The following is a 15,356-nucleotide window of genomic DNA, read 5'->3' on the forward strand; positions in this document are numbered from 1 at the left end:
ATAACAAAACAAAAGCAACTGTGACATTTAATAATGCGTTATTAAGGTGGCTCTACTCGAGTTACTTAACCTATTAATGCCCAAAATTAAAATTTTATCAAAATGAAAACAAAATTTCAGAATGAAATAAAGAAAGGTTCTTTTTAATAGCAATGTGTAAAATTTACGTTTTTTTTGTTTGTAACTGTCTTTTTTTTGACGTACGATATATCATACGCTGGGCAACGAAGGACACAAAATATCATAAGGCATTAATTTATTTTAAAGTTTTTACAACTTGTGATATTTAACGACACATTGTTCGGGATGAAGTCCTACATTACATTTAATGCACCGATATTAGGTACACTTGCCACATTTGCCCCACCTTCATTGTTTTTCAATTTTATCCACCAAATGACCCATATTATCCAAGCGAATTTCCTCACAAACATGTTTTGAGGAGTTTTGACGTACATCACGTAGCGTTGGAATATCTGATCTGAAGCTGTCAGCACGGCCTCCACAATTCTCTGGGAAAATTCTATTAAATAAATTGACTCTATTTTGCGGTAAAGAAGCCATATGTTCAGTATTGCCCCATTCAAACAAAATCTGAATGTCGCCCAATATATTTTTTATATTGAATTCAAATACTATACAAAGCTTTTAACTTATCGAATAAATCTACACCACCTATTCTCTTGTTATATATTTGCACAACGTTTGGTTGAGGAACCACCATCTGTTTCTGGACCATCACATCGGTTACAGCTTCCTATAGTAATACATATTTCTGAAATTGAAATATTATTTGCCATAGTCACTTCATTATTATTTATCACTCCAGCGAATAAAAGTGAGCTATTGTTTTTCGGTATGTAGAGCATAGAAAGCTCCACGAATTTTTTTATCTCTTTGAGTGGGGTTCTTCCAATCCTGTCATATCTAATTTTGCCGGTAAAGTGAATCTCTTGATCCCTCAAACTTGTCAGTAAAAGTAAAGATATAGAAAAATTTAAAAATACCAATGTAGACAACAGATTCCTGTGGTATAATAAAAAGCCTACGCAGCGCTTCTGTAATGAAACTTCCTAACGAGTTACCCTGTAGTTTATCTCCACTTTGAGTATAGGGATGAAATTGTGCAAGGTAACCTTTACTGGTTGCAATATACCGCAATTTATATCCATAATGGATGGGTTTTCCCCGAGTAGACCGCTTCGTTGAATTATGTCCATAATACGGCTCCATCGCTTCTTCTACTGAACAACTTCCAGTCACTACTGGAGGTAATAACAAAAACTCTTATTTAGATTTCCGTTGTTTGGACAATGCAACGTGAATTGAACTTTGTTACAATGGTAAATTTTCTGTTCCAAAGTATCGTCATCTGTTAAACTCTTATAAATTTTCAACAATTCAACACATCCTTGGGATCATACTTTATCTTAATTTTTTTCTAAACTCGAAACAATGTTGATTAGTTACCACGAGTGCCCAGCGTATTATATATCATACGCAAAAATCAATAATCTTCAAAATACTCACCGGTATAAATTTCAACAATATTTATATCACTATTCGATATTTAGAAGCCTTACTAGTTGAGTACTACAAAAGTTTTCTCAAAATAAGTCGAAATAACCTAAGAAAGCTTAGCACAAATCTAATCACGCTTTACTGCCAAACGATAATAAATTTTTAATATTATCACTAACAGTTACCTTCTAACATCTACTCTGTGCCCTATATTAGGACAACAACTATTGTTTACTTTTTTTTTCTGATAATTAGGTGGCGAAATATGCAGCAGTGTCTTTCGTATTACTTAAAATACGGTGGGCATTAATGGGTTAAGAACAAAAAAATAATGAAGAAAATTGTTCAATGAGAAGCCGAGAAAATGCATTTTTTTAACGTATACCAATTTTGAACTTTGAGATTACATTTTCTCCAACCTAATTTTTTATTGGAATTTTGCTATTTTTGTCAATTTTCACTGGTCATATCGATAGTTTTTATTATAATAATATATGTTATGAGTATATTAAAGATATGAAAATTGGTGTGGAGAAAGAGTACAAAAATAAAAAGGTGATGGTTTGAAAATTATGATCCTATTGTTTACATCTTTACCGTAAATGCCGGTCAACTTTGACCGGTTGTATCTCAGGAACCACTCATGACAATTAAACGTTTTTTCTTTTGGAAGAAGCGTCCTGCTGCTTTTTTCCAATATCGTTTTCATGATTTAAGTTAATTTAATATTTCCCGAGATATTTATTCTATTTGTTTATAAGCCAAAAAATTGTATATAATTTTAAAATATTCTTAAGGCCGCTTAAATAGTCCAATTTCAATTATGTAAAGTACATTAGTTAGATACAGTGTTTTTTTATACAAAAAATAATAGATATTCTTATGTATCGTAATTATTGTGGTTATTATAGCGACCGTAAATTTTTAATTAACAATTCAATTGTTGCTAAACTGTTGATTTAATTTTCATCGGCTATTGGAATTATAATCTAAACTAAAAGAGCTTTTATATTACCAAGTTATTTAATTATTAATAAACAATTACTTATCTAAAATTTTAGTTGAAGATTAAAGATTTTGTTGCAAAAACCCGCATTTTCCGGGAAAAATTTTCGTCAAAGTAAATCGGGAAAAACACGTCTCTATGCAGAATTTAATTACGGTAAATTTTTGTTTGGGTGTTTTTGGTGTAAAGTTAAAATCTTTGGAGTTATAGAGCAAAAATTGAAAAAACTAGATTTTCAGGCGCCATTTTGTTTATAAAAAAAGTAACACACTATCTGCGGACTTTGCATACCTATATTATTAATACATATGATCATAAGATTCGATTCCAGCAATAAAATTGCTGGAAATAACTTTTTCCAAAAATGGTCTATTCTCCGATAATCTGCCCAGACTATTATTGTACTTTGGACGACCGGTTCCGAACACTAAATTTTGCTGTTCATCAGCAGATCTCCGGAAATGTTACTTAAGTTGCAACAAAAATTACAAATTGCAACCAATAGGGTTCTATAAGGTATAAATTATACAAATATTATTCATGCATAGTTTAAAAAGTATAAGAATTGTGAAAATGAAAGACAGCTTATGTTTCATCTTGGTTCAGAAATGATCAATCATCCCCTTACGTACATTTCAGACTCCCTAGACCTCACCAGAAATGCTACATGATCAATTCTGAATCGAAATGAAACTAAACAATCTAGATAAGCAGAATTATAAAAATAATTCGCGTTTTGGACGCTGTAGCGACATATAGAGGAAGGTGACGTAAAATGGGATACCTAACGTTTGAAACTGTATAACACCGAAACTATGTATTGGAGGCTACTCATAATTTGGCACAGTAAAAACTCATTATTTTTGTATCAAAAGCACAAAAAAAGATTTTTTTTATAAATGTATAAAAAAGTTATATGCAAAAATTTGACATCAATGCAATTTCCCATTTTACCTCCACTGTGTGGGTAAAACGGGATACACCGTGGGGGTAAAATGGGATAGGAGTTTTCTATGTTACTTTAATTAATTTTCTCTTTTTTTTTAAAGTTTATTTTTTCTATTTTTATGCAAAATACAACAACTTAAGCTCAAAAATTCAAAAGGAACGAAAAAAAAAACAATTAACTAAATAAGAAATAACGATGGGTTAAACCCAAAAAACCCAATATTAATAGGAATAATAATACAGAACAATTTGCTTAAATATTAATAGGAATAATAGTACCGACCATTTTGCTTAAATATTAATAGGAATAATAATACCGAACATTTTTCTTAACTTAATCATATCTGCAATATTCGCAAATAAATACATCATCATCGCTGTCAGCTCCTGCACAAGCATCGTGTCCCCATTTTTACAATTGAAGCATTGTATCCAGCCTTCTCCTTTTTTGTCTGAAGAATCTCTATTGCTGCAAGAGAAGCATTCCTCATCTGCACTACTGTCACTTTCATCTTCAGGTTGTATGTTTTTAACCTTCTTGGAAGTATTTTTTTTACGGTTTTCTGCTTTAGTGACTTAATCTTGGTCTTTGAGTTAACATTTTTAACATTAACTTTTGGTTTTCTGGTAGCTAGAGATGTCTCCAATTCTTCTTTATCAGGGGTGCTTGTTAATATAACAGTTTTACCTTTATTTTTACTCTGTTGCTTAATTTGTTTTTGCGGTGCTTTTGGATAGGGAACAACTTGTTCCGGAGAAAATAGACCTAAACCAGTGCTTGTAGAGGGCATGTCCATAAGCAAATCTTTAGAAGATTCATTATTTTGTATTTCTGGAGTAACTTGTTCTTCGACAGGCTGGTCATTTTTGGATTGACTTTTTTCGGGGCTGGATATGTTTTCTTCAATATTTGGCTCATGATCAGTAGGCAAAGCTGCAGCGAACATCTCTTCTGTAAAAACAGTACGATTCAGTGTGAAAATTTCTGTTTTTTGGAAACCATTAATGGAATTTAATGGATTAGATGCTCGTAGGTAAGCTTTTCCAAATAGGTGAGGCACCTCTGAGATAGTTACACATCGCCCTGGATGATTTCTCAGCCACATTTCTATTTCTTGCGTATAAAATGTACTTAACGGATATATTAAGGAAACATCCAAGGGCTGCATCCTATGGCTCGTATGAGGAGGCAGGCAAATTATTGTCACTCCATTTTCACGTGCTTTATCAATAATAGCAATATTTTGTGTATGGGTTTTATGGCCATCCAAGATTAAGAGAGATGGGTTTTCTTTTGATGATTGAGTGTGATGAAGAAAATGGTCAAACCATTGTTCAAACAAGTTAAGCTGCATCCAACCAGATTTATCAGTAACGACTAAGGTTCCTGGCGGTGCACCCTCTGAGAACTGCGGCTTCATACGAACTCTGGGAATTATGATCATAGGAGGAACAAATATTCCACTGGCACTCATGCAGATTACAGCAGTAGCAAGCTCCCCTCGTTCTGCAGATGTTAGGGTGCCGACCTCTTTTCTACCCTTGACAGCAATCACTTTTGATGGACGACCTTGAACTGTTGTAATCCCGATTTCGTCAACGTTAAAAATACGGGAAGGTGAAAAGTTCATTTCTTCTTGAAGATGCTCCAAAATGTCCAAAAATGATGAAACTGCTTCCTTGTTAAAACCTCGAGCACGTGCAGCTGATGTTGCTTCACGAAAACGGAGCTAAAGTTTATTCCGTTTTAAAAAAGCGCGAAGCCATTCCCACCCAGCCAACTTGGTGGTTTTGTTGAAATGATGTTTGATGTTGTTTTTTTTGCCTTTTGATATGCCAAGCTACGGATGGAACCAGTTGTAAGACCGAACATCATAGTTTCCATATTCTTTGCATATGTTACCAATTGCTGCTCCTACTCTAGAGAAAATGTAGGCAGTCGGTTCCCAAGTAATTTAGAATGATCTGTTGCGGATTTATTTCTTCCTTTGAACCTTCTTTCCAATGTTGATTTTGGAACTCAATATTTTTTGGATGCTTTTAGAAATCCACAAGTTTCTTTTTCTAGTGCTTCCAGAGCGCTGACCATAAATTTTTCAGACCATTTTTGACGCTCAGTATTTCGTTGTTTATTTCTAGGCATCTGAAACAAAAACAATTCTTCTAAGTTTATTCTTATATTACCCTAAACAAGCTTGAATATTTTTTGCTTTTAAAAGTCTCTTATTTTTTAACAAATTATGATTTTGACGTAACTATAGAATTTTCACATAAGGGGTAAAACGGGATATCCCATTTTACCCCACCCGGTTATGTCCCGTTTTACCCCACATGCTGTTTTAAAAAAAACTTACCTTGTATGCTCAATATGAGTTGGTTCACTCAAAAAACCTATTCACATTATGCGCAGGGCACTACATATCATCTGAGTTCAAAAATTATTTCAAAAACTTGTTTAAAACTAAAGTTACAGCTTAAAACGTGGGACTCGAAAATTACATCAGGCACCTGTCACTGAGCACGAGGTCGGGTGTTTGAACTACGGCGCGTTCGAACTACAAGCCAAGGTGCATTAGACGAATGTTTTAAGTATTTTTCACCGCCGCTGACGTCATTGGTAGGCCGCTAGAGGCACTATCCCGTTTTACCCAAGTATCCCATTTTACCTCACCTTCCCCTAGGTATTAACGAAATGAGAAGTAAAATATAAAAAATACTAGACCTTTTGTAAATGTATATTAAAAAAAACAAGGGTTACATTACATCACTTAAAGTAAGAATACTTTTAAACTTCATGGTTCATCAAACTTATCGTCCTATATCCCTCACATTTCATTGCGTTGTGTTTTTTGGGTATTGGGATGAACTCCGATATTAGCCATTCTACAACTACATATAACTACACAAAAACGAATATATTTACCTAATACGTTTCAGCATTATTTTTTAATAATATTAGAAAATGGAGCAAAATGTACGGACCTATATACCGCTTAAGGTTCTCATATATTTATTTCACTGTTAACATATCCGGACCAGAACAACTAGAAGTAAGTATTATAAGATTACTATTAATAAATCTAAATGTAATTACTCTTTAATATTGTTACGCGAGTTTACTGAATTTATTATAATTATTTATATTTTTAGACATTTATATTTATTTAAACAAAAAGACTTAATTTATATTCTTTATTTACAAACACTTTAATTTATTTATGCCTGGTTGCACCAACAGATCTTAAGCTCCAGCTTAGCTAAGCTCTGCTTATAGATAGGACCACCGGAAGTATCACTTACGTTTCACCATAATTTTGGATTCTTACCTTGTTATCAAGTATATCTATTATTATATTATGATATTCCTATTATATTTTATTGTAATTATATTACATTAATTCTTATGATATTCTCGGCTTAAGCCTAAGATCTGTTGGTGCAACCAGGCATAAATGTCTCTAAATCTTCCCATGTGAGCATGCTTGGACACATTGAGGAAAAGTAGTAGAGTCCTAAGCGCGTTAGGATAAACTAGTATGGCCTAGGCCAAACTAGTTGGTCCTATCGCGCGTAGGCCAAACTAGTTTGTCCTAGGCAAAACTAGTTTATCCTGATATAAACACACACACTTCAGGCCAAACTAATTTGGCCTAGGCCAAACTAGTTTATCCTGATATAATAAAGACTCGCACTTCAGGATAAACTAGTACGGCCTAGTCTAAACCAATTTAGCCTAGTCGAAAGTAATTTAGCGAACATGTAAGGACTTTACATGCGGGTAATTCCCTAATCACGTCCCAACAGGGAATCACGTCCTAACAGGGATGGCAAAAAAAATTATACATCGATACATTGTATCATATATGATATGTCGAATGAAAAAATTGACACATGCTATAAATCAATATATTCTCGTATAATTAAATAATATAAAAAATAATCAATAAAAGGATGAGGTTTTCTCCAAAAATTAAAAGAAAAGATACACTTACGAATAAAATCGAGTACGAATTAATATTGTTTTTACCAATTTTGAAAAAATGTGAAAACGTTGAAATATCCACGTAAGTATTTTATTTAATTTGTTATTTATATTAAGCAGTACTGGTTCGCTGAATTACTTTCTTCTTCTTGGCTTTTCTCATATTATGAGTTTGCTGTTTTCGTCTTCCACGGCACTCTATTCTCCCAGTCGCCATTTCTGAGGTCTAAATCTATCATAGCATTTCCTATGTGAGTTTTCTATCTCACAGCAGGTCTTTGTCTCCGTCTTCCTGCCCGCGGGTCCCAGTCCAGTAATCTTTTCGGCAACCTGTGCTCTGGCATTCTTTGCACAAGCCCGTACCATTTCAGGGCTCTACTTTTACTACCACAACTTTTTTGTAATTGAGCATTCTACTTCTATTCCGTTTCATATTTCCTCTGTTCTTATTCAAGTCAAGTCAAGTCAAATTTATTCATCACATGCGACATTGTACAAAGTACATGTATGAGACAAGTCAAAGTTACAGACATAAAAAAGTATATAAATTAATAAATATGACAAAACATACTTAAAAGTTATTTTTAGAATATGGCTCTAGCTCACAAATGTATTGATGTACACTCCTCCGAAAGTTTGGCTGATGTAAATTCATTCGTATATCTATTGGCAATTTGTTAAAGAAACTTATGGCTGCATAACGTGTGCTACCTTCCAACAAAACAGAACGATGTTGTGGAAGCATAAAGTGATTGTCTCTGAATCTTGTTGAATAAACATGGTTAAATTGAAATTTATTGAATTCATAAATTTTGCAATGTAAATACATTATACACGAAAATATATACAGACCAGGAATAGTAAGAATATTGTTTTGTCTAAAGATGCCTCTACAAGAATCTCTAAATTTCATTTTATAAATTATCCTAATAGCTCTTTTCTGAAGTACGAATATCTGCTCTAATTCAGAGGTACAACTCCAGACTTCAATGCCATATTTGGCTATTGAGTAAAAATGGGCAAAGTATACTGTTTTTAATATTGATGTATTAAAGAGACGTGAAAGAATTCTCAACGCATAACATGCGCTACTTAATCTGGATTTCAAATTAGAAATGTGGTTTGACCATTTAAAATTACTGTCTAACAGGACCCCTAGCAACTTCGTGCAGTCTGTTTTATCTATTGCTGCTTGTATATTGGCTTGATGGTTTAATAAATTATTTGACGTGAAAATCATATACTTTGATTTCTCTTCATTTAAAACTAGTTTGTTGGATAAGAAATAACTGTTGATGGTGGATAGTATCTGTGTAGTTTTATTTTGCAAATTTTGATCGGATGTTGCTGTGACTAGAATGTTGGTATCATCCGCATAACTGATGATGTTAACTCCACTCAGTGAATTAGTTACCAAAGCTATATCATTAATATATACTATAAAAAGTAGAGGACCCAATACACTACCCTGGGGGACACCATAATGGATATCCAATGTCTTTGATTCGTTTACAAGTCCATTAGATGTTATCTTTACTTTTTGTTTTCTATTTTCTAGGTAGGAAGTAAACCATTTTAGAACTACACCACGAATACCAATCCTCTCAAGTTTTGTTAGCAACAAATTATGATCCAAAGTATCAAAAGCCTTGGACAAATCGAGAAATAAACCACATGCCTTCTCTCGTCTGTCCAAAGCATCCAACACTAAGCTGACGAAGTTTGCAAGAGCTGTAGTTGTAGACTTAGAAGATGTAAAGCCATGTTGAAAATTATGCAAGACACTATGCTTTTTTAGGCATGCGTTTATTCTAGTATAAACCAAAGTTTCAATTATCTTTGAAAACACAGATAAGAGACTTATGGGACGGTAGTTGTTAAGGTCATCTTTATCACCACTTTTGAATAAAGGGATTACAATAGATAGTTTAAACATACTAGGAAATATTCCTTGTTGAAAAGAGGCATTACAAATATCCGTCAGTGGATCTGCGAGAGCGTGAATGCATTGTTTTAATAACTTAGGGGAAATCTGATCAAAACCACAATTGTGTTTGGATTTAAAACTTCCGACTATACTAGTTATTTCCTGTGGGTTAGTTGGATATAAAAACATAGAACAACTATTACGGTTTTTTGATGCTGATGTAAACCCACCTATTTTAGTAGGATCCAAAGCGGCAAGTAACTTTGGAGCCATTTCAACAAAAAGGTGGTTAAATTTGTCTGCTAATTCATTTTATTTGATGATTCGTTTAACTGTCTTATGAAGTGACTACTTTTTGCTGCTTTTAATTTAATTGAATATTCTGTCTTTGCTAAATGAAGGACTGGCCTAAGATTACTATTTTGCTGACAGATCGTTTCTAGAAGTTTTAGCTGATCCCTTAAATTGTACAGTTCCTGCGTAAACCAATTCGAACGTGTACATTTTTTAGGTTTATATTTAAGTAGTGGAAAATGGGACCGAAAGTAATTTTGGATAGTATTTAAAAAAGCTAATGATTTATCCTCAGCAGAAATTGTATTAAATACCTCTGACCAATTTGTTGACTCAAGGGTTTGAACAAAACGATTTATGTTCCTTTCACTATATGAACGGATGAATATATAGGCATCATTGTCTGTGTTAATGCTACATTGGAACAATTGCGCACGATGATCAGAGATAAAACCTTCCACAACCATTGTTTTTTGTTGGTGATTTATGTTTGTAGCAATATAATCAATTTGAGTTTTACTAGTTGCAGTTACTCTTGTATAATCATTCACAGTTACGGTTAAGCCATAAGAATCTAAAACATTTACCAAGTTCTGCTTACTTAGTGAATTTGATTTGAAATCTATATTAAAGTCACCTGTTAATATTATAGCCTTACCTTCGGAGACTAGTACATCAAGTATTAGATCCAGTTTTGACATAAAAACATTAATAGAGCCACGTCCAGGCAGATAAATACAGAAAACAACACAATTAAAAAGGCAATAGTCTATTTCCACAGCACTCACTTCAAAATTATATTTCTCAGATTGAGAACATATATTAGAACGTTCCTTCCAAACCACACCCTCTTTCACATAGATTGAAGACCCTCCATGTTCCCCTTGGTCACGGCAGAAAGATGAAGCCAGAGAAAATCCATTTATATGGTGTAGTTATAGTTGTTCTTTAGATTTCCAGTGCTCAGTTAAACATACACATACATTATGCAGACCTTCGCACTGCAGGAAGAACTCTAGTTTTTCAATGCTTGTTGATACACATTGTATATTTTGATGAAGTAAGCCAAAACTTTTTTGATTGATAGTTGAAGCATTTTTACCAACTGTGTAAAAATTAGGAGAATTGAATACTTCTGACTTATCCAATTTAAAACCAGTCTTCTGACTAACACTTGGGATATTTAATAATGTAATATCTGGATCAAAAACTAAGCTTCTTCTGTCTGTTTTTTCTTGTGGTAAAAAAAACGGCTTACAACAGCTCCGTGAGGCCAAACTTCGGGATTCATGGCCTTGTTGAAGTTCCCTGAACATATATTTACTTTGAACGATGAGTAAATTGTTGGATGTTTCGATTGAATCATTTCACATGTTGCTTCAGGAAAATTCACTTTAATTAACTGGGTTAGAGAGTCAGTTGTAGTTTCTTTATTAATTATTGGAATATGTAGAATTGAAATGTTTGGAACACCCTTAACCTCATCGCTATTTCTATTGCTACCTACTATAATTTTTCTTCGTCCGTTAAAATGATGTCGCCTAGGTCTAATAGTTTTCCATTCTTCATCATTTTCTGCTTCATTTATAGGTATTTCATCGTTAGTAATTTTTTCGTCCTCTATTAAATTAATGAACTGATCCATTTTTAATCTGTTTTGTTCAAAAAGCAGTCCTTTCGAAACATCTGTTTTTGTTATTGTTTGGGAATTCCCTCGTTTATTTACCTCAGGTTTTTTCTGAGTAATTACCAGTTCACTTTTTGCTGCTCTGCCCATAAAGTTCTGTTTGTGTTCTTCTTTCTTTTTTTTTCGGCAATATTTAAATTAGTCTTATAATGTGTTTTGGAGTTCGCAATAGTACTAGTAGATGGCGTTGTATGTATCTTTGGTGAATCTGAATTCTCTTTTAATTGTTTTAGGAAAAAAATTAGATCTTCTTCTTGGCACCTTTTTTCTAGTTGATATGTAAGTTTAATTACAGCGTCAAGTTCCTTTTTAATGCTAATGGTCCTGCCTGAATGTGTCACAGTGAGAACAGGTTATGTTATCCACCAAATCATAAGATTTATTGTCGCTCTTACTGTTAATAAATTCACCAATTTTATTTATATAGGTAATCACTTGTGGATTTGCAACATTCACTGGTACTTTTAATGTCACAATTATGTCGATTAGTTCATTTTTCTTTAATTTGTTTAACTCAGTCGTTAACGTGGTTGTATCTCGCGCCGCCATATTTTTCCCACTCCTATTCTATCCGATTCTATCCTACTTGGTGATTTTTAGACATCTTCTCATAAACTCCAATTCAACTGTTCGTATTTTATTTCGTATTATTGTTGTCACTGGCCATTCTTCCACTCTTGTAGGGTAGTATTCAGCAATATGCCCTGAAAAATCCTTTTGTGTTTTCTTTAGTTAGAGTGTTCTTCCATATCACTCCATGGAGTGCTTTCATAGTTTTTTCCCCGTACTATTTTCATTTCTCTATCTTTCATACAAGTACCATCTCGGTTTATTATTTACCCTTAATACTTAAAAGTCTTACAACTCTTAATAGTGTCTTCTAAACCTACGTTTAAATCAGCAACCAGTCTGTAATCAATTACTTTCGACTAGATTAAATTGGTTTTGACTAGGCTAAACTAGTTTATCCTGATATAAAAACATACACTTCAGGATAAACTAGTTTGGCCTACAGGCGATAGGAGAAACTAGTTTATCCTAACGCGCTTAGGACAAACTAGTTTGGCCTAGGCCAAACTAGTTTGTCCTGAAATCGGGTTTGGCTGGTAACATATATGTAGGGTACACACAAAAATGCTTCAAGACTGCAGTGTGAAAAGACATATGAACCCATGCGATTTACGATAAACAAACAAGTTATTTCAAACCGAAAAATGTATTAAGATGATCAAATGTGTTAAATATCAAGTTTAGCTGATTTCAATATAAAAAGTTAATTTTATTTTTAGCAAATTTTGCTTCAAACAAAGAATAATAAAAAGGGCCAAACGTATAAGTTTGTGACAAGATGGCTAGGAGAAGGACTTTTAACAAGCAGCGGTATGTAAGTTAGTTTATAATTAGTTTACATTAACATTTTGAGCCTTCAGATTTTACTCATTTTCAACTAGTCTTGAATGAAATGTCTTTAATCTTTCCTATCAGCCTCTTTTGGCTAACTCTTGTTTCTTCCGACCCCGAATGGCTATTAGGTTTCCGAGGGCAGACGGGTCAATATATTTCTTTCTACTACATACTCTTCACCGATTGATTGCCGGTATAGGCAATCCCCACTTACTGACCAACGGCTTCGGGCAGATGATTGGTAAGTCGTAGGGCACTCTTTATATCAACCAGGTCAAGAAATTGGCCCCAAAGGCGGATGAACCAATAAAGTTGTCAACGGCATAAGGATATGGAAGGGAACGAAAAACCACTGTATTAAAGGTCTAAAATGGCATTCCTAAACAATCATAATGGTACTTGAAAAATCCCAAAGACACCTTACTGATCATGGAAGCCGGAAACCAAGATCGGGCAGGAGAGGTACACTTGAAGAATATGAGGTCTCTCAGGTCGTCAGCAAACGAAACCCCCATAATCAGAAGGAAACCAAGAAAACCATTGGTTTAGAAAAAAGAAGAAAAAAGAAGAACTTTAAGACTGGCCACATGCAACGTGAAGAATTTATATCAACCAGGTAAGCTCGGTAACCTAACAGCTGAAATGGATCGCCTTAAGATAAATATATTCGGTATCAGCAATGTTCAATGGCCCGATTCAGGAAAACTAACCACAAACAACGGCATGATGTATTATGTTAGTAACAATGATCTAACACATCGATATGGAGTTGCCATACTTGTAACCAAAGAGACAAATAAATCTGTCGTTGGTTTTATCCCCTACTCAGAAAGATTGATGATGATTCAGTTGCAAACATTCTCTAAAAAGGTAAACGTTGTCCAAATAATATGCACCCCACTGCCGACAAAGATGAGGCCGAGATAGAAAGGTTCTACATGCAATTGAACGAAATCATAAGATCCACAAAAAAGATGACATATTGTTGGTGATGGGAGATTTCAACGCCAAAATTGGAAAAGGAAAAGTGGATGGATGTGTGGGAGAATTTGGCTTGGGAGAAAGAAATGAAAGGGGGGACAGACTTGTCGAATTCTACCAAAGCGAGGAGCTGGTAGTAATGGATACATTATTCAAATTACCTAAAAGAAGACTTTATACCTGGATATCACTGGCGGATTCGGAAGATCACAGTGTAAGAAACCAGATAGATTACATTTTAATCAAATCCAGATATAAAAACACTATAAAGTCTATGAGAACATACCCCGGAGCTGACATAAATTCAGATCATAATCTATTAGTAGGCGTAATGAAGATAAAACTGAAAAATATCCAAAAACAAACAAATATACCACGATTTGATGTCTCAAATATAAAAGAAGAACCTGTACGTCAGAGGTTAAAACAAGAAATAAATGATAACTTAAAGAAAATAAAACAAGACGTGATAACAACAACAGATGTTAAAGACAAATGGAACATGATACAAGAAACGTTAGTAAAGGCAGGAAAGAAGATATTACCCACAAAAATAATAAAAAAACAGAGATGGATGACTTCAGAAATCCTAGAGCTAATGGAGGAAAGAAGGAAACATAAAGGCAGGAGTAAGGCAAAATACAAGGAAATACAGAGATTAATAGGAAAGAAAATAAAAGAGACCAAATCCACCTGGCTGGCAAATCAATGTAGTGAAATAGAAGAATATTTTAAAAAGTATGATAGCTTTAACATGCATAAGAAAATAAAGGAAATCACAAACACACAGCGAAAAAAGAAAGATGGCCTTCTTAAAGACATAAATGGAAAAATTATTATAGAAGTCACGGAGAAATTAAAAAAGTGGAAGACATACATAACAGATCTGTTTGAGGATAATAGACAAGAACCGGAAGAAATCGACAGCGAAACGGGACCAGAGATCAAAATGGAGGAAATCGAACAAGTAATACGAAACGCAAAAAACGGAAAAATTGTAGGTCCAGACGAAATACCTGCGGAATTACTGAAATATCTAGACGATGAAACTCTACCTGTGCTACTGGATCTGTTTAATGAAGCATATAAAACCGGAAAAATCCCTCAGGAAGGGTTGGTGTCCACCTTTGTAACAATTACCCCAGGCTGTGGGTGAAAAATAGGTCGATTTCAGGATATAATTCAGGAATTTTTGAAACCTATCAGGTGTTGTAAAGGCTGTATGACACTATGCATTTTCTTGTATCATTTCTAATATCGTTTCTAATATGTCAAAAAAATGCATAGTGTCATACACAGATACAAGAAACGATATCAGAAACGATACAAGAATTTGTGTCAGGCACAGATTCTTGTACAATAACTGCGCCAATTTCTGCGCAAAGAGCAAAAACGTAAAACCTGCTGGTAAAGCTTCTAAATGTCATAATGGCGGCTGAAAATGAGATCATATGATTTATGTCTTGATGAATTTATTTGTGTTTTGTAGGTATTATTTAATAAATATTTTATTGATACTTAATATACCGTTTGGTATGGACTACTGTTCTACTAATAACCATATAGTCCTGTCGCCAGGGGGGGTACAACGGCCTCCTGTATTCAG

At 33.9% G+C, this 15,356-nt stretch overlaps 1 protein-coding gene across 1 annotated transcript in view; it reads left to right on the forward strand.

The window, feature by feature from the left end:
- The window catches only part of LOC126889344 (cytochrome P450 4C1-like), an 81,944-nt gene that overhangs the window by 9,736 nt on the left and 56,852 nt on the right, over positions 1–15,356 (forward strand). Inside the window, exons 2-3 of the mRNA XM_050657579.1 lie at positions 6,413–6,525; positions 12,655–12,745. Coding sequence (XP_050513536.1) covers positions 6,413–6,525; positions 12,655–12,745 — 204 coding nt within the window. The remainder of the gene's footprint in view (positions 1–6,412; positions 6,526–12,654; positions 12,746–15,356) is intronic.

Source organism: Diabrotica virgifera, chromosome 8 (assembly GCF_917563875.1).
Source record: "Diabrotica virgifera virgifera chromosome 8, PGI_DIABVI_V3a".
Taxonomy (NCBI): domain Eukaryota; kingdom Metazoa; phylum Arthropoda; class Insecta; order Coleoptera; family Chrysomelidae; genus Diabrotica; species Diabrotica virgifera.